Here is a 20,297-nt window from a genome sequence, read left to right as displayed (position 1 = left end):
AATTTTTATTTCATTTCTTCTTCTTTTTTTTTTTAAAGTGAAGTGACAGATCTGGTGCACACTTTTGACGAAACATTCAGAAATCTGTCAGTGTAAAAGTGTAGGGCCTACTAAGTCCATGGGAAAAATGACCCAACTGGTGAGGGTGTAGGAGGGCGTACCTCTCCCCCACCGTCGAGGCCCCGGCCCTCTCTCATATCGCGAGAGAGATTTTGCGAGAGAGATTTTGCGTTATCAGAATTGAAATTCGGCAATCTGGTGCAAGGTTCAGGTGAAATATTTGGACAGTAATTTATCAAAAAGCAAGAAAATCTTCAATCTCTGAAATTATCGGGAGGATATGTTTGCCTTCCTCCCCCCCCCCCCCCCCCCCCCTCCATCGATGGCCCATCGATGTTATAAAATTCCGTGGTCCAACATCAAGCGAGCGAGCTGGTCGAGAATTTCGATATACATTGTAAAGCGTATCGAGTAGCGAGCTGAGTGAATAAAGAAAAAACAACAACAACAAGGGGTTTTAGCGTCGGAGTTACCAGGTGACATCTTCACGGACATCTTCATCTAACAAAGTCTTAGATTTCTATAAATGTGTGAGTATGACGTAGTTCCATTCACGGTTGTTGCTAAACGTCTGTATTTACCTTTATTTAAAGGCCTTATTTAAAAGGCAAACTTATCATAAATGACGTGTTAACGATGTGTGCATCGCACTAAAGTTGAGTTGCCAGTGGTGTGCCTGTATATCGATGAGGAACAACGCAGAATCTATACTTCAGTCCCATTCTATAACATTTGTGTATGCTGTGTGTACCTCTTCAACTACATACAGTGCAAACGTTACATAACATACAGACATTAGTGACCGCTTAGCTTAGTAAATGCACTGTCCGTAAGATTAGAATTTGAAACAGTCAGAAGGCATAAAGACAAACACATACAAATGAAGTGTGAGAGTATAGAGTCTATACCGTAGTCCGTTCTCTCACACGAGGTTTTAGGAGAGTTGATCGTATCACCGGACGCTTTTTTTTTTCGTGGCTCAGAATTCCGTACCCAGAGGCACGAATTATTCACAAAGTCTTGAAAATTACAACTGCGGCAAAATTATGAAAATTATTTACTCCGATTTTTGGAAAATAGACTTCAAATAGACCCTATAGATGGTGTCTACCTCTGTCCAAAAAGTTGTCTTTTTGTGCGGTGTAAAATCGCATTATAATTCCGGACACGATATTCACAATGGAATAATCAACGTCTTTCGCACCTTGTCCTTGCACCAGAATCACAATTCATCCCACAAATCACTGTACACATTCTCACCAAGCGAACGGCAAAGAAAACAATTGGCAAATGAGGCTCAAATTTTGTATTTTACGTAACGGTACAATGTCAATCTTGAACATTTCAAACAGTTCACGTGGTAAAACCTTATGAAAAATCGACAATCAAATTTTACGTGCTTTGTCTTTCCGCATCATTTTGCGTTTGAGGACGATAGCTGCAAATTTTCGGTATCGATCAGTGAACTTGTGGTTCTATTGTCCAATCTTCAGAATTTTTCCTGTATGTGAGTGGGATTTCATAGAATTTCAGTGACGAAATGTCACTATGATGTGATGAGGTGCGGGTCACTCAACTATAAATCTGAAGTAAAATGTGAATTTCTTCACGTTTTTACATTTTTGTGTCTTGTTTCTTGCGATTTCGGCCCACACAGCGTTTTGTGAGGCTAATCTACGAAGTCTCGCGCGTACTGAATGTCATCAGGACGCAAAAATGTGCGTGTCCGGAATTACTACGCTATCGGGTAATACGGTACCATACCTGTATAAGAATACAGGAAGAGGAAGAAGGAGAAGACTATTTCCATGGGCATCGATCCATTTTCAGCCTAGCCTCTGCCTAGGATTTAAGTTTAGAGGGCAAAACTTGCATTGCAGGACAAGTGATGCGCTAACCGCACCAGCGACGGACAGCGCCCCGCGCCGGGGTTAGTGATGTGCTAGACCAATCCTAGCATAGGACCCGGCCTCTACTTAAAGGACAAGTTCACCTTCGTAGACATGTGGGTTGAGCGAATGCAGCAGTATTATACCCCTTTCAGGTAATCGTGGATGCGGATAATAGGAGCACTAAGTCGTAAAATTTTGATTACATGAACGGGAGAGGAGTAAAAAAGTCCGCATTATTTTGATGCTGCTATTATCCGCATTATTGCAGCATGAGGAGTTGATTGAGAATGTACATGAACGCGTTTTACGACTTATGCGGACTAACATTCCACAGTTCGGTCAAATGTCACTCGATTTCCCGCACAACCGCTGATTGCTGAGCTTTAGCGAGAGCTGTGCATACATTGTACACGTGAGTATATATCACCGGAAACATTACGTCATTATAGAGGCGTGCGCAGTAACCATGACAAATACTCCCGTCTTTCGCACTGTTATATGAACGGGCGCTCGTAAAAGTAGTGCGCACTTCATGGGATATATGAACGCGATTTTGATTACTCCATCCGCATTATTTGGATGCGGATAATTGAACCGCGATTACCTGAAAGGGGTATGAGTACAACACATCAGTGAGAGTTTGAGCAAAATCGGACAATCCGTTAAAAAGTTATGGATTTTTGAAGTTTCTGCTCAGTCACGGCTGGATGAAAAGACTACTACAGCTTGTGATGTCACATGAGTACAACGATATAAAGAAAGAATAAATAAAATTCAACACATTTCCATTTTTCTCGCATAACAAAAGAACACTCGACTTCTCTCTTTCAGAAGGCAGGGAGAATAATATTACCCTTAACATACATCAGTAGCAAGTTGAAGAAATGTGCACTGTATTCAAAAAGTACGGTTTTGTGAAATTCTCTTTTTATTTTCCTATATAGTTGTACGCATGTGACATCATACACTGTAGTAGTCTTCTCTTCCAGCAGTGACTGCGCTGATACTTAAAATATTCGTAACTTTTGAACGGATTGTCCAATTTTCCTCAAACTTTCACTGATGTGTTCTACTAATATTGCTGCATTCTCTCAATCCTTATGTATATGAAGGGGGACTTGTCCTTTAAGTATGGTTTGGTGTCCAATAGTGGCAATACATCAGCACCCTTTGAATGCTAAAATTCTATTAATAGAAATTTAAAATATCTCGCAATTTGCCTGAAATTTTAGTCACATTTATTCCAAAAGAAAATACTCTGAATTCACAGGCGCGCATTAAAAATTTGATTTGGCATTTGCGGCAGACATTCCAAGATAACTGCTTCGAACGAGTGGGGTGTTATTTTGATGCACTCAGTTGCGCTGTAATTTTGAACCCGACACCCCTGTCTCTATTGACAATACAGGTGAAATGCATGTAATACTTTTCCAATGTGCATTTATAGTCTACGGTAACATCATTGTTTTGCTGTTGATCTTGTTTATTATTGGGTTTTTCAGTAATATTTGAACATCTTCAAATCCCAAATAGAGAATGCAAAACCACTGCACATAGTCTCATGTGTGAATATTCATTCTTTACGCGCAATGCTATAAATAGAGGGATGTCGGTTTCAATGTACAGTGTCGATGTGTTGGACACCTACCATACTACTAGAGTCTAGACTAAACTACAGATTTTATGTCGGTATTGATGAACATTACAGTACTAGTACCAGAGTATTGATGAATTTAATACTGTATCTTTGTGTGGATTTTTTCATTGAATATCAAGCAACCTTATGCAGAGTGTTAATCACTGTAATGATAGTCAAGTGACAGTTTGATATTGTGAGTCTAACATACATTGTAGGCACCTACATACATTGTACATGTACAATGTATCTCTGATAACAATGATTAAGGGTTCACAGATGATTGACGTATTACCAGTGAGAATACTAGAGAGTTAAACCTGGTTTAAAGGGATGGTATACAACTGTAGTTATGGTTGAGATGTGAAATTCAGATTTTAACTTTTTGTGAGATAATTAAGAATCACTTATGACATATTATAAAAAAGCATCCAATCTTAAGAGGAATTCAAAATTTATTTGATGAATACCAGTTTGGAAATGGCTAAGATAGCAAAAAACAATGTAAAATAAAGTGGTCCAAATAGGAGGTGGGTCCCATCTTTCATTAGGACCACATTGTTTTTGGATATATGTGTCTCAGACATTTCAAAACCAATTTTCATTTAATAAACTTTGACTTCTTTCTTAGAATTGAATGCTCTTTCATATCTCATATTATGAGGTTTCTCATTATCTCACAAAAAAAGTTGGAAACCTGAAGCCCCGTCTCACCAAAACTACACTTTGTGTACCATCCCTTTATTAAAGTGTGGTTCAATAATTACCAGGCTCACGTACATTGTATTTACCTTCAGAAACACCTAAAGTACATACACGCTGTGTATCTGCACAATCTTGGGAAACTGATCGCACACTGAATTGTGAAGTACATGTATTCGATGAATTTATTTATAGCCAAATGCAATATTTGTTTACAATATGCCTTGTATTTTCTACATGTTTTAGCAGTCTATGTGAAATACTTTGTAATCTTACAATGACAAGAGGTTTGTCATATATTTGTAAGCCATCGAATTCCACGCATACTAAGATTCTTGTTTGAGATATTCAGTAGAGCTTTTGAATTTGTTAGAATTGTTTGTCCATACAGCTTGAAGAAAATTTTAGACAAAAAAGAAAAAACAAACACCTTGAAACTGTTTCTTGATTCTACACACTGTTGGCTTACTGCATCTCAGTTCAAAATGTAGACACAGAAATGACTCTTGTTTATTTTTTTAATTTTTATAATTTGAGATCATACTTCGTAAAAAGAAAAAAGATTGAAAAATATGGGAGGATTATAGTCTACCTCATAGTTTAGTCAAGCATTTAACTTTTCCTCTAAAAGAAAAAAGAAAACAAATAAAACAATTCATACCAAATCCAAGAATTCATACTTCAGATTTATTTCTTAATGCACGTATCATGTCTTCTGTATTCATTCCCCTTGTTCTACAAGATATTTTCTTTGTCTGTCTGTCTCTTAGGAGATTGTAAATCATCAAATGAACTAAGTAAGAGTCCAGCATGAGTGGGAAGCCTTCTTCAGGAGGTGCAGGTGGTAAGGCATCACAGGCAAAGCGAAATGGGGCATTATCTATGACAGAGAAGGACAAGACAGAGGCAGAATGTCGGGCAGCTTACATGGCTGTGTTCAATGACCCTGCTACTGACATCACATCTAGAGATGGACTTGAGAGAGGTAGGAAAATACACAGGATTACATTGACCTCTCTGTCACCTCACTATTTACATCTCATGCAGGGTCTTTTCAGTCAGCCATCATATCATCACTAATGGCTCTTCCTTTATTGTCTTTCTTGTGAGCACTGATTATTATCTTAGTGACTTTGTAAAGTATAGAGGGCATCCCTAGCACTTAACACTGGAATGAGGTCAGAAGACACAGTTCTCTATGCCTGTAGTGACTAGAAAAGCTGATGTTGACGTTACACCAGTTTGTTGTGATTACCTGCAATCTATGTCTAATTGTCCCCGCCGAACGAGTTCGAGCAGGGGACTATGAAACGGGCTCCGTACGTGTGTGTGTCCGTCCGTGTGTCCGTGTGTCCGTCCGTGTGTGCGTCCGTGTGTGATCAAAATGTTCAAAATGCTAAGTACTCCTTCGCCATTTCTAACCCGATTTTGATTCTGTTTGCTTTATATGATAGCACTACATGGGAGCTTTGAAACTTCTATACAGAATTTCAATTGTGACCTTTGACCTTGACCTTTGACCTATATTGTACATTTTGCTTCAAAATGCTACTCCTTCGCCATTTCTAACCCGATTTTGATTCCGTTTGCTTTATATGATGGCACTAGGTGAGGGCTTCAAAACTTCTACACAGAATTTTGACCTTTGACTTCTTTGACCTTTGAGCTTGATTTTTGACCTATATTGTACATTTTGCTACAAAATGCTACTCCTTCGCCATTTGTAACCCGATTTCAATTCCGTTTGCTTTAAGTGATGGCACTAGGTGAGGGCTTCAAAACTTCTACACAGAATTTTGACCTTTGACTTCTTTGACCTTTGACCTTGATTTTTGACCTATATTGTACATTGGCTACAAAATGCTACTCCTTCGCCATTTCTAACCCGATTTTGATTCCGTTTGCTTTATGTGATGGCACTAGGTGAGGGCTTCAAAACTTCTACACAGAATTTTGACCTTTGACTTCTTTGACCTTTGACCTTGATTTTTGACCTATATTGTACATTTTGCTACAAAATGCTACTCCTTTGCCATTTGTAACCCGATTTCAATTCCGTTTGCTTTAAGTGATGGCACTAGGTGAGGGCTTCAAAACTTCTACACAGAATTTTGACCTTTGACTTCTTTGACCTTTGACCTTGATTTTTTTACCTATATTGTACATTGGCTACAAAGTGCTACTCCTTCGCCATTTCTAACCCGATTTCGATTCCGTTTGCTTTATGTGATGGCACTAGGTGAGGGCTTCAAAACTTCTACATAGAATTTTGACCTTTGACTTCTTTGACCTTTGACCTTCATCTTTTTACCTATATTGTACATTTTGCTACTAAATGCTACTTCCGGCGGGGACATATATTACGCACCGCGTAATTTCTACTTTTCCTTGTTCATACTTGTTGAGACAAGTCATGGTAGTATGGTCTGCACATTCATGAATGTGGCATATTGAGTTAGCCTCATACTGCACTAATTTAAAATGACAACAAATCTTTCACAATAATGATACATTGATGAAACTAAGTGCACATTGAGGAATTTTTCAAACTTACGCTATCAAATATCCACATGGTAGTACGCATTAATGAGCACATGTATATCCATCATGGTAAAAATAATATGGATTTTTTTTTTTTTTTTTAACATTCTACCTTGCCCTGATACACAATATATTTCCTTTGTACATCACCAGCAAAATTTGATGTGTACAAATTATGGAGAGGTTGAGCAATGCCAGGTACTGACTGTATATTTCTACTTCATTTTATTTTATCTCATGAAAGTTCTTCAGCAGGCAGGCAGAAATCCCTCCAAACAGACAATTGATAAGTACTGGACCAAAGACACAAGTGAGTGTTGTTTTTTGGTTTCATTTTTATTCTATTCTATTTATTTATTATTGTTATAATTTTTTTTTTTTTGGGGGGGTGGTACTTTTTATTGTGTGTTTTTTTTTTCTTTACCCATGAAAAATGCACAGGTCTTTGCTTTTTGTGTTTGTTCCTTATCAGATGTCGATTATCACATGTATAGGTGAAAATGTCCTTTTCTGCGTTGAATCTCATGCAGGATGTCATGACTTTATAATGTGATATTGTTAAGAAGAATAGAATTAGAGTGTCATAACTGTAATTTTTTTCTAAATTCTTATGTATGGAGATTTTATTGCCCATTTGCAAGTTCTAAGCACTAAGTAATCATTATATTAAGTGGATAGTGGAAAGACTGAAAAAAATACTGATCAATGCATACAACTGCTTTCTTTGCTTCTTATAACAGTGCTGTTGTTAGTTTGTTTGTTTTTGTGACAGTTTTAAGCTCACCCAAACCAAAGTTCAAGTTAGCTTTTGCAATCATTCATCATCCTGCATCCATTGTGCAGCATCTGTTGTTTGTCATGCATAGACTTTTTACATTTTCAGTTTCTTGAAAACCCCATGACAGAGTTTCACTAAACTTAGCTAGTAGCATCCGAGGGTAAAAGGATCTCTGTTTGTACCAATGGGCACAATGAATTGAGGAGTCTTTAGAGATCTTCATGAGAACCAGAAATGATAGAAGTTAGTAGGTGCCACAATGACTGTAGTTTTAAGTTTGTTACCATGGATCCGGGTTCATCGAATTTATCAGGTATTGTCATTAGGTGTTTGTGTTTGTACCATGGCTGCCACATAGGGGACCACTTGGGGGCCAGGACCAAGTTTGGAGCCAGTTTTCACATTTTGATCTTCTTTTCGAAAAACACATGATCAAATTTTCTACAGACTTGGCAGGCATCATTGCCAGTTTGATAGAATATACAAATTAATGGACACCAGACCCCCTAGAGTCCCCCAAGTTTCCTATGTTCATCTTAAGTAAAAGTCTGCAAGAATGAGTGTAAGGTGAACTTGCCATACACAGGTTAGCACTATACCTACTGGGTCCCTTGTTGTGCAATTTGTGACAAGATTTGATCACAGTGAGTCACTTTGTGAATAGAAACTTCCATAAATTCATTTGAAGAGGTATGATGTGTGAAAAGGGCAAAACGATTTGTGGCAGCAAGTAAAAAGTAGGAAAGGTACAAACAGCATTAAAGAGAAGGGAAAATGCCAGTACCTTGATTAGTGGTTAAACTGAATTGCTCGACAAGTCGGCTAACTTGTAAGACAAAATAAGGCATAGTGAAGGGATAGTATGACTGTATAAAAGACCATTTTGCTGTTTTGTCATCATGTTGAAACTACTGAAAAAAGTCCAAACAAGATTGAATTCAATTAATGCCACAAGTTCACGCTGAAATTTGTATGCATTATACTTTATCTGTCCCCTTACTGCAGATAAACTTACTTTTAATGATGTGCTAGCTATCGTCAAAGAGCTGAAACCTACGTCAGAGGATGATTTGCTTCATGCATTCCAGAAGATTGATGTGAATGGGGATGGATACATCACGCAAAAAGAACTCAGCAAAGTCTTAACTCAGGTATGGTCCTTTGCTTTAAGTTGTCTCTCAGTCATTTTTTTCTTCTTGAGGGTTTTCCTGACATTGATTGGTAGTATAATGATCCTTTTCTACGTCATGACAAATCAGCTAACAAATTTGATAAAGCTGTCTGAAATTATTTCAAACTAGTGTACCAATCGTAGGCTCCAAGAATTTGTACCTGTTCTAGGCCATCGATGCTTTCCTTTGTTTTCTACCATCCATTGCTCAACTCATATCCAATGCTTTCAATTCTAGTGAATTATGGGTGATATGGAACTAATAATGCTGAAGTAAGGGGTAACTGTCATATAATCATTTGCCTTATACCACTGTCATTTGTTACCCAACAGAGAGGAGATAAGATGAGTGAAAAAGAAGTGGAGGACATGATAGCCGAAGCTGATATTGATGGAGACAGAAAGCTCAACTACAAAGAGGTGAGAGTACTCGGGCCTCTATACTTCAGTTGTTGTGGATTGTGAGGTATCCAAAGTAAAGATATTCATGTCTGTAGCCTGCAGGCAGGAATTGAGAATGACAAAGATTTTTAACAAAACCAGAAAAATCAAGGGATAATATGTCTTTGTTATACAGAAAATCACAGCTGTGTATAAGCTCTAAGCTCGATGTATGCAGAATTGTACATTTTAAGTTGAACCGTTTTCTTCATTGCCGACTGATTCGAGGTAAGCAAGGTTGACTGTATATTGTGTAAGGTAGAGAAATGTGTGAATTCCTCACTTGTCACATGTTACCAAGTAGAGCAGGAATGCATTCATTGGTGTGTTTTTTTCATAACTTGAGCACACCATACCACTACGTCTTGAGCACACTATGCCTATATATCATGAGCACACTGTACCTTTAAATCTTGAGCACACTGTACCAATATATCATGAGCACACTGTACCAATATATCATGAGCACACTACCTCTAAATCTTGAGCACATTCTACCACTACATCTTGAGCACATTGTACGTCTTGAACACACTACAGGTATACCTAAATATCATGACCACACTGTACCTCTACATCTTGAGCACACTGTACCAATATATCATGAGCTCACTGTACCTCTAAATCTTGAGCACACTGTACCTCTGCATCTTGCTTCTGCAATGTAGTTTGATAACATCCCATGGATTTCCAAACCCTTGTAGTTCTGCAAGCTGGTGATGTCAACAACCAGTAAATGCCAGGAGAGCAGTCTGAAGAGGTTGGAGCGGAGGGAGAGGAGGCAGCGAAGGGCTCAGAGGACTGCTGATGCTACATCAAAAAGTGCCAAAGGTATCAGCTACATCACTGTGTATGGACTGAAGTGGAGAAACACTTGGAAGTTTTACTGCTGTGATAGTGATGGTGCTCAGGCTATCATAAAAGTTGTCCATCAAAGGTTTAGATGGGAGAGATAGAGAGGGAGACTTTAGTCATTCACAAATGAAATGCTCATGTGACCTGTCACCATTAAAGTTTCAGAAGTTTTGCTCAAACACAAAAATTTGATAGTTTTCATAACTACCTTACTGTCCCAAAGGCAAAGTCTGATGATGTTTTAAAATGCAAAACTTCATGGTCTTATCAAGCATGTTATAGTGCTAACCAGATAACAGTCAACCACTTTAGCAGAACAGCACTAAAATGCAAAAAAATAAAAAGTAACAAACCTTCTACATGTTACTTTCACTGCTTAAACAAAACCTCAAACAGCTTTATTTGGACATATTTTGGTCGAAACACGTCTGTTTTACCTCATTGATGTCTAAAAAGGATAACTGAATGCTGAGAAATGTGGTAATCACAAGGATTTCATCTCTTTACCAGAACATTTTCTTTCTAACCAATCCTGTATAGATTTTGCTAATTGAATATAGTCCAAAAATTTGTACAACATTGTTTTTATGGACTAGGCGCTAAAGCTGTATTGTGCTGGAAGTCATTTCAAGCACTGTCAGTGTCTACTCATGCAGGAACTTACCTTCAGTGTGATTATGGAGAGCGACTTTCTCTATGTGCAGTCTATACTCTCCCTTTATGTGCATCCATATAATAATAAATGAAGAGCTTGCTTTCAAAGGGACTAAATCCATTATTTTTCAATGGATTTAGCACCTTTTGGAAGCAAGCTGTGTATGTAGTGTGTGTGTGTGTGTGTGAGACAGAGAAAAGAGAAAAGGGGTGAACAGACAAAAAAATAAAAATCAACATACATGTTCACTGAAATGATGTAACAAAAACATAAAGTTGGCTATACACTTTGTACATTTGAATTCTCATTATTGGCAGACTCATAACCATTGTAATTTGAATGTATTGTGAGTTCTGTAGATGTGCAGAAGAAAATGAATATGAAAGGTTTGTTCCAGTGATGAATTTATCCAAACTATGATACTTCTATGTTTGTTTGTTTTTTTAAAGTAATTGGTTTCATGTCCCTGAGTGTATACATTTAGCCATTGGTTCCGTGACATTTGCTCCTGCGATAATTGCTCCCTTGACACATCTGTATGCTAAGCCAAACATAAATTCTACCCACGAACATTACCTTAACCCTAATCCTAATCCTAGTCCTCACATCAAACCAAACCCAAAACGCTATCACAACCCTAACCCAAATTTCTTGGAGAAAATAAGGCCCGAGCAGTTGTCGCAGGAGCAAATGTTGTGTCACCGTTTTCAATTGATGCATTATATTTTCACTTGATCGTTGATTCTTTAAGTCTATCCTCTTACCTACTTTGTTACTTTCAACTTCAAGTTCCTTTTTCTTCAAATTGGATGATCTGGTTGCCAGCATTTTTGTCTGTTTTATGGTATGATTTGGAAGTAAAGTGCAATCTATTTATTACATGTCATTAGAAAGCTTTAAGTTTGGAGAATTTGCTATTACAATGTACATTGTACCATAATCAGAAACTTGATCATGCATTTGCTGCAACTGGTTACTGGTATATAAGTCTAGTGTCTGTATGTTTCAACCTTGTCAGATATGATTTAAGGCACACAGGAGATTGCATTGGTAGGAGACATAAACACTGCTTTTATGCTCGTGTGACTTTACGACGGCTTTAAAGTTTCTGTATTGGTAAAATTCAAAACCAATAGCATACCTGTGACTGCCATAATACAGCATACACTGTTGAGTAGACAGATGATTCAGGACTATTCATACACATGTTTATGTTATCAATCTTTCAGATAAAGATAAAGGAAGTGACAAAAGAAAGGAGCCTTCTTCCTCATCATCCTCCACATCTTCTAAGAGTGCAAAGAAGAAAGAAGAGATAGGCGTGGTCATGACTTTCCCACCAATCAGCAAGCAGCAGCCGTCCCAGCGAGAGCCCACCAACCTCAAGGACTGGTATCACTCCCATAGTAAAGGTTGCTTCCACTTTGATGATGAGCAGAAACTCATTGCCCACCAGTACATCATTGATGTTGCCGTGACAACCAAATTGTGGTTAACAGTAAGACCAATCACGGTGGGGGTTATAAATGGTGAGATATCTCAATTTTTTCCATTTTCATCTCAGAAGAGTTAAAACAAGGGCTTGTAAACATTGAAATCACTATTACAATGTACACATGTGGAGTTTGATATATTAAGAAAAGGAATGTTACACAGTAATACATATCTGTGCCAAAATTCTACGAAGATATTAGAAAAAATGAAAACAGGTGTTTCCTAATTTGAAACATTTAAAGGTCTGGCATATGAGGCAAAAAGAAAAAAAAATTATTCATCCTACACAGACTTTGATGCTTCATTGTTGTATTCCAGTAAAGAACCATCTACAGAAATTAATTCTGTCCTGTTTCTAGTGATGTCAATTTAAGGCAAGTTTCTATTTAAGTTATCAAATTCGAAAAGGCATTTGTATAAGTGTACACAGTCTGGTATATTGTTTGAGTCTTTGCTACAATTTTGCACAATGGTGAGAACAAGAGAATACACCTGTTTTTCTGTGTTGTTCCCATCTAGCTTCAAAGCAGGAACCCAAAACAGACATCAATGTCTTCATCATGAGACAAGGAGACAATGGACTCCTAGGAGAACTTGTGGCCTTCACAAATGTCAAAAACAAAGAGGTCAGTGAAGAGTAACTCTGATTGGAAACTGTTGAAACCTTTTCACTTATCTGCTCTGTGGTGAATTACGTAGATGGATTATGTTTGCTTTTTGGCGCACTGTGTAGTATGTATTTCAGTTGCATTGTTCCTTGTCTTCAAAGTACCTTGGCAGTTGCATTGTCCAATTTGCTTCCCGATAGAGCTTGCACTAGCCTCTTTTACATGGCAAAAGTTGAATGTAAGGAAATGAAAACTATGCTGAAAGTTTTTGCTTGTGTAAAAATCAAAGTTACTAAAATCTTTGTCATGACGTTATAGTTAACATGAATTAGTTTGGCATAACTACAGTTGTCACATTTGAGACTTATGCATAAAAGGGTGATCCCGCTAATAAAGGGAATTCCATAAAGTACGAGTTAACACTTTTTTGTGTAAACATGCAGATACAGACGTGTTCACTCAGAGTCTTTTGACTTATTGTCCTTAAAGGTAAAAAACTAATGTAATGCATGTATTCTAATAGAGTACTAAACTGGTCTTATTGCATCAAAAATGGTAATTATACTGTAGAGTCTTCTCTCATTTGGCAAACAAACAGAAGTACTGCATCCAATGTGAGCTGCAGGCAGGCCATTACCGACTCATCCCCATGACAACAGGGTGTCACCTCAAGGTGAGAACCAGGTCAGTCAAGGAAAAGGTCAAGCTGGTGGAACCAAAGGGTGAAGATGAGTGCACACTGACCAAGGAATTTAAGTAAGTATGGTGTGCTTTGAGATTGGTCACTAGGGAGACACTACAGAGGGAGTGTCAAAGGTGTGTGTATGACTGTCTGGATATTGGGTTGAAATTCATTGCCTTTATAAACAGCATGTATGCAGTGTGTGACTGCAGCTCCTTTTCACAGTGTCATTCTTACAGGAATAGACCACCTTTGATCATCATGAATCCACATAATTCTACCATAACACAAGACAGAAGAATCATGTCAGTGGCCAAATTAGACTTCATTCATTCCAAATTCCTTTGAACTTACAGGGAAATATCTTCATGTCTCTCTTTAAAAAAAAAAAATCATTTCAATGTATGCTTACCACAACTGGTTTCTTGGTAATGATGAGGATTTGTAACACTTGTAACATTCTCTTGAAAATTATTATCTTGATGATGATTACTCTATCTCCTTCACAATTAGGGATAAGTATCCATACAAATCAAGTAAATTTCAACGCACAAAATGACTTCAAAGCAGATAATCGTCATGGCCACAATTGTGTGTAATATCTGGTTTCCCAAGTGTCCTGCATTAAAAATTTCAGTTCTTTGGATTTAAAAGAAGCCTGAGCTTTTGGTCTTAGCAGAATTTTTGTCAGAGGCAAAATGAACAGGCAGGAAAAACAATCACATATAAGGACTACACCAATAAGCACAGTCCAGGGAGGGCTAGGGACACAGAACAAAGAAAACAATTTAAGGGATGGGTTTGAAGTCAAGCAGGGCAAGGAGCCCAACAGGTAAAGGGAAGGGGATTAAATCAGAAAGGTGGACAAACAAAAGGCTGAGGTAGGTGAGTGATGATCCCAAGGACCATGGGGGGCAACCTGTGAAGGATGTGGATGAATAGGGAGGCAACATCAAGCAAGGTAAAGGAACAACAGAGGGATAAAGAATAGGGGGAAAAAAAGTGAAATAGCAACAGCATGAGTGAAGAGGAGGGGGGGGGGGGGGGGGGCTGAACAATCAGTGTGCCCTGACCTGGTGTACAATAAAGATGCAACAAAATGATGGTGACAGTCAACCAACAAGCAAGTTACTACATAATAATAAAATTGAAAGATTCCTTTCAAAGTTTTATTTTGCTCATGGTTTTTCCTACATTCCTCATCAGGAGTACTCTCAATGACATCTTTGAAATGGTGGACTTAGATGGCAATGGCCTCCTCAGCAGAAATGAGTTTAACCTCTTCCAGCTGCGTACTAGTGGTGAGGCCGTGGATGATGATGCTTGGGAAGTCGTGGAGGAGAATTTTGAACTCAAGAAAGGAGAACTCACAAGGAAAGGTGTGTGAAGGAGGAAGATTTCATCAAATTATCTTCTACTTGTACACCTTGTTCATAAAGTCTCAAGAAATGTCCTTGCAATCAAAGACGTCTTAAACCCTGATCAGGCAGGGCTTTTTTGGCTATGCTAAAACCGGGGGGGGGGGGGGGGGTCCGTCAGTGGTGCAATCGCAACGAAATTTGACATGTGTGACACCAACGTCGAAATCTACAAGATTGTGTCTTAAGATTTTTCAATTATGCAAATTAAGCCCAAGATCATATTTTAGCCTAATTAAAAGCATTGAGAGTCTACTTTTTTGGTTAATGTATCCGTTTCAACATTTTCAACAATTGTACATCATAAAAACTTCGAAAAGTTATTTCAATTTCTATGTATTTTATTATTTTTGGAATCTCTCGTGTATTTCCTTGTTTTCTAACTTTTTTCCTTTGTTTTTTATTGGAAATTGTGAATGACCACTTTTCAACCATAATTAGCATAAAAATTAATCAATTACAGTGATTAGTAGTAAAAATAATCCGGTTTTAAAATTTTGCCCATTTTGGGGTGACATGCAGTTACAAAAATGGGTGTTGCTTTGTAAAAGTATGCGTGGACGTTGCAAATTTGGTCTCTAAACTTGTGCCAGACTTGAACAAAGAAAGTAAAGAAGTCTCGTGACGAGGACTTCTCGCGTTTACAGAATTATAGCGTGAAACGTCGAGGGGGCAGATTCCCCCCCCCCCCTTTTTAGGGTTACACATGACTCGGCGGTGCATGTCACATTATCATTATTTCGTACATGTATAGCTTTCAGCAGACTTAGATGAAGTTCTCATCATATACAGGAGAAAAAGGAGTAGGAGAAGGGGAAGGAGGGGGAGGAGGATAACCTAGACCTACCTGTAAGTGTAAATGGTTGAAGGGAAATGTGGAATGTATTATGCTTGCATTTAAGACCATTCAGCACTAATGTCTGCTTTGCACTACCTGCCAATGGCACAGCATGTTAAAGGCAGAGTTTTCTTTTATCTTTCCCAACAGGGTTCATGGACCTCAATCAAATGGAAGCCACAGATGGTTTCACAGAGAATGGAGAGGTCGATGACCTCTGGGTCACACTCTCATCAATGGGATTTGCTGAGGATTTGGTGCTTGATGAGGTGGGTGTAAAATAGTGTGGAACCTGTAAAACATATAAAGGCATTGGGAACTGTATGGGGTGAATTGACTTTATCACATTTCTGCCTTTCATGCAAATAGACTAAAACACAACTGCTTGAAATTTGTGTGGATGAAGTGAATTTCTTTGACCGTGGAACTGTGAAAGCAACACAACTTTTTTATTATAAAGAGCATAGTGACAAAAAAGTGCTTATTTCTAGACATTTGAAATCAACCACATCATACATACAATAATGATACAAAAGACATCAAGGGTTCTTTGCTTATGATGTCATGGTTACTGGAGGAAAGACAGCTACTAGAACTTTGAAGAATTTATGGGAAAAAATAAACTACCATTCTGACATTAAATGGTCAATGTTCCCTTGATTTCCTTTTCTTCATTTATTTCAAGTATTACAAGCTCTGTATGGTGTCAAAAATATTTCCTACAAAGTAGGAGCCTCTGTTACCTGTAAAAAAAGCGGTTTGTGTGCGCAGTATGTATGTAGGTCTCCTGTTTTCTGGCCTCGGTGTATTTATCTAATATTATTTTGTCATTTATATTTTTCTTCTGTGTGTTTATATGTTTCCGGATAGGCATGCCCTTTCCTAGTAGACATCTACACACAGCACTGTCCCTGCCGGATTAGAGCCCAGCCGCTGCAGCGTGGTGGACCCACATTACAAAAAATCATCTGTCAGTCTGTGATGAATGCAGCAGGATTTACTAGGGTGAAGAGTGTAGGGGATCTTAGACTACACACATACATGGGTGATGGCAGGGTCACATTTATTGTGGAGAACAAGGTGAGTTCATCTTATGTCCATTCAAAGTATTAAAATGAAGAGTGACTATGAACTGATCTCCTTTAACTTTCCAGTGAAAGACCAAGTTAGCCTAAGAGTGAGAGTAAGTCCTCAATAATGTGCTTCTAAATTGGTTCACCTTGTATTGGATGCATAAGATTTGATAAAATGTCAAAAGGCCAGACAACCAGATGTCCACCTCTCATTCGTTGTGTTTTAGAAATACTGCTCATGCATGTTGAGGTTACATCATTCTCATCCCAAAGCCATAATTGTGTTTTCTCATAAAAAAATGACAGTGGCTATGTGTGACAGTGAAATGAATGCATACATTTCTAGGATATTGTATGTGTGCTATGAGGGAGCGTTGTGTGTGTGTGTGTGTGTGTGTGTGTGTGCGTGTGTGTGTGTGTTTGTTTGGGTGAGGCAAGTTATTTGGATATGATCATAGTGTTGGCATTTTTTGACTTGAAGAGATTATGTATCTATGGTTCTCCTTTGCCCTGACTTTCTTTATCCAGGGATCCAACAAGTGTGGAATCAAGCTGGACTGTTCCAAGAGTAAGAATTGTCTGAGTAGTGATACTAAGATGTGTCAGACTGTCCAGTGTTACAGTGGAGCAGCTGTGGTAAGTTTCTGTCCTCCTGTGTGTCCTGTTCCTTGGAATTCATGTAAGAAGTTGGAAACTTGTGTAGAGTTTGAGAGAATAATAATGATAATAGTAGTAGAAGCAGTCGTATTAGTAGTCGTCATACCAGAAGTAACTAGAGAAGCACTCTTAGAGCGCAGACCTCCACCAAGCAGCTAATTTCCACTAATGATCTTGTTCTTCCGCAGAGATTAGTGATTTCTACCCATACGTATACAAGCTGAGACTCGCCCGATTTCCCAATATAGAAACCTTTTGTTTCGTCATCAATGCCAGCGCGCAGCACGCCTCGCCCTGGACCAGAAACTAGAGCACGCACCACACGCACTCTAGTGCGCGTATGAAATCCTCAAAAATATGCAGCTTGAACTCCCAAGTTCATTGACCCTACCTGCCAGAATATCGAAAATCCTTCATAAAATCCACAAATATTGCTGGATCACTACTAAAATTTATTCATCTGTTCCTTGTGTCATTCTCAACCTTTCCTGCAAGTTTCATCCAAATCCGTTCACAACTTTTTGAGTTATTTTGCACACGGACAAACAAACCAATGGTAACGAAAACATAACCTCCTTCCTTGGCGGAGGTAGTAATAATAGTAAGAGCAGTAGTAGTGGTAGTGGTAGTAGTAGTAGTAGTAGTGGTGGTAGTGATGGTAATAGTAGTAGTAGTGGTAGTAGTAAGAGTAGTAGTAGTGGTAGTAGTAGTAGTAGTAGTAGTAGTAGAAGTAGTAGTAGTAGTAGTAGTAGTAGTAGTAGTAGTGTCACTAATAATTGGGTATAGTAACAATCATACTAACAGTGATAATGATGAGTATTATGGTTAATAATTATGATAGTACAAGTAATCATTATCCTCATGTACACACTTACCCAACATGTTATTCACGATATGTTGTTTTCTTAGATTTGATTTCACATTCCAATTTGTGTTACTAACATGTTTTATTACAAGCATACATTTGCATTACAGTTGTTAATAATACTATCGCATCTTAGATATAAATTTTCTTTGTCCAATATAAGATAGAAATCTACAACCTTAGATATCTTTTTTATTCAAAACTTAATCAAGAATTTGACAGGTTGAATAATGTTGCAGGGATTGAATATATATTTAAAACTCTGCCTTCATGTGGGACCTGCCTGTTTCTGTTTAATTCTCAGGTTGGTCTTCATTTGGTTCCTGAAGATGAGGACAAGGAGTGGACGATTAACTGCCAGGAATCTCTTGGGACCTCATGACCTTTTTAACAGGAATCTTGCAAAGTAAATTAAATTTCCATTAGTTTATAACTTTGAATATACATTTTTTGTTTACTTTTGTGTATGTGTTTGGTTGCATTTTGATGCTTACCCAGTATTGAGAATTTGAAAGGGTCATGCTAGCCCTGTTTTAATCCAGTTTTACATTGGATTTACAGTGGGGTCCTGACAAGACACTCTTGTGTTCAGACTGACATGGTGACCCCATTCATACTGACAGCAAGAGAGGCCAGTGTGTTCTAGGTGTGAAGGACTAACCCTGTCAGTATTCACAGCATGTGGGATGTATTGTAATTATACTGTAGAGAAATCTCAATTACTTTTAGATCTAACTACTCTTACTCTATCACTTTTGATGTCCCTGTTCTGCTATTATATGACTGTGTGTAAACGATGAACTCAGCACATTAAGTATTTGGCAAGTACTGTCTTAATTTAATGATGTGAAGTGGAACATGAGATTCAAATTATGAAGTCCCTAGACACCCTACAGATTTATCTCCGTGGTGATCAGAACACATTTAAATATTCTGATTTCTGCAAGTTAACATTTTGATTTCCAAAGTTTCACAAAGGAGAGCAGTGAAAGGAAGATACTTGAATGTCAGGGATCATTTTTCATGAAGTCCTATATGGACCATATGGTCATGATCTCTCTTGTGCATGAAATATTGGTGTTTATGATGTTCGTAGAACACAATATTATGATATTGGATGCTTCTTTTCAAAGTAAGACTAAGATTTAGTATTCCAGCACATTCACCAAGTCAGAGGAAGTGAAATCATATGTAAAGATGAAAGAAAACTCTACACCTGTCATAGTGTATTCAGTCTAATTGATTTGTATCAGTGAAGAGACTCATGGCAGCCATTTTCAGATTGCCCAGGGTACCCATGGTGGAAGATTTCTTGATGTTCACTCACTCTGACACTTTCTGTCCATTGTTTTCAAGTCAATCATTTTTCTCTCATAGACTCCTTTCATGTTATTGTATTCAACGCAGCTTTCTTGTCTTTTTTTCCCCCCACAAAATATGACATATATTTCACACTTTTTTGGTGACTAAAGAATAATGTATGCTGCACATTGTGAAAGAAACAGAGTGCACAATGATAGTGATACATGTACGTTATAATACATCATTGTTATAACAAAACATTGTCATAGATTACCTAGGAGAACAGCTACATACTGTACGCAAAATGGAAGGGCCCACTGAAAAGACAATGCTTGTAGTATCTGGGTCAATCTGAAGAAAAAAAATGGAACATTCTTGCTTTGAGGGAATCATCTAATAAGGTAGTTTTTTGTCACTATGAACTCAAAATACCAGTCGATAACTCGTGTACATATTTCTGTCGTACAACTAATCCAGCCATGTGATATGTTACCAAGTTGCTCACACCTATCCATCATTCCCGCAGGATTCATGACTTTCAATTTCTACCTCAACCTATGCAGCAAATATTCCTTTCAGACATTATGTGGGTGTCTGGTGTATGTCACATGTCAGTGCTGTTTACTACC

General features: G+C 38.0%; 1 protein-coding gene across 1 annotated transcript; it reads left to right on the top strand.

Annotated features, from left to right (window-relative positions):
- Nucleotides 1–555: 555 nt before the first annotated feature.
- On the top strand, nt 556–19,071 carry LOC139719396 (EF-hand calcium-binding domain-containing protein 7-like). The gene is made up of 14 exons (XM_071630814.1): nt 556–590; nt 5,061–5,275; nt 7,076–7,141; nt 8,615–8,760; nt 9,114–9,200; nt 9,926–10,012; nt 11,978–12,260; nt 12,745–12,851; nt 13,432–13,589; nt 14,722–14,894; nt 15,922–16,040; nt 16,642–16,851; nt 17,373–17,480; nt 18,671–19,071. The coding sequence occupies exons 2-14, from the start codon at nt 5,101–5,103 to the stop codon at nt 18,746–18,748; spliced, it is 1,797 nt and encodes a 598-aa protein (XP_071486915.1). The 5' UTR covers nt 556–590; nt 5,061–5,100; the 3' UTR covers nt 18,749–19,071.
- The last annotated feature ends 1,226 nt before the right edge of the window (nt 19,072–20,297 follow it).

The sequence above is a fragment of the Diadema antillarum genome, unplaced genomic scaffold, assembly GCF_040938485.1.
Source record: "Diadema antillarum isolate AM-2024a unplaced genomic scaffold, OU_Dant_1.0 scf00000110, whole genome shotgun sequence".
NCBI classification, from domain to species: Eukaryota; Metazoa; Echinodermata; class Echinoidea; order Diadematoida; family Diadematidae; genus Diadema; species Diadema antillarum.
This window is presented reverse-complemented; position numbering and strand designations above follow the sequence as displayed.

Bases quoted from the DNA above. Each gene is read 5' to 3' on its own strand.
- LOC139719396 (XM_071630814.1), top strand. From the start codon at position 5,101: ATGAGTGGGAAGCCTTCTTCAGGAGGTGCAGGTGGTAAGGCATCACAG. The intron at 9,201-9,925 runs GTGAGAGTACTC...AAACCCTTGTAG, and splicing joins GAAAGCTCAACTACAAAGAG to TTCTGCAAGCTGGTGATGTC. The intron at 12,261-12,744 runs GTGAGATATCTC...GTTCCCATCTAG, and splicing joins CACGGTGGGGGTTATAAATG to CTTCAAAGCAGGAACCCAAA.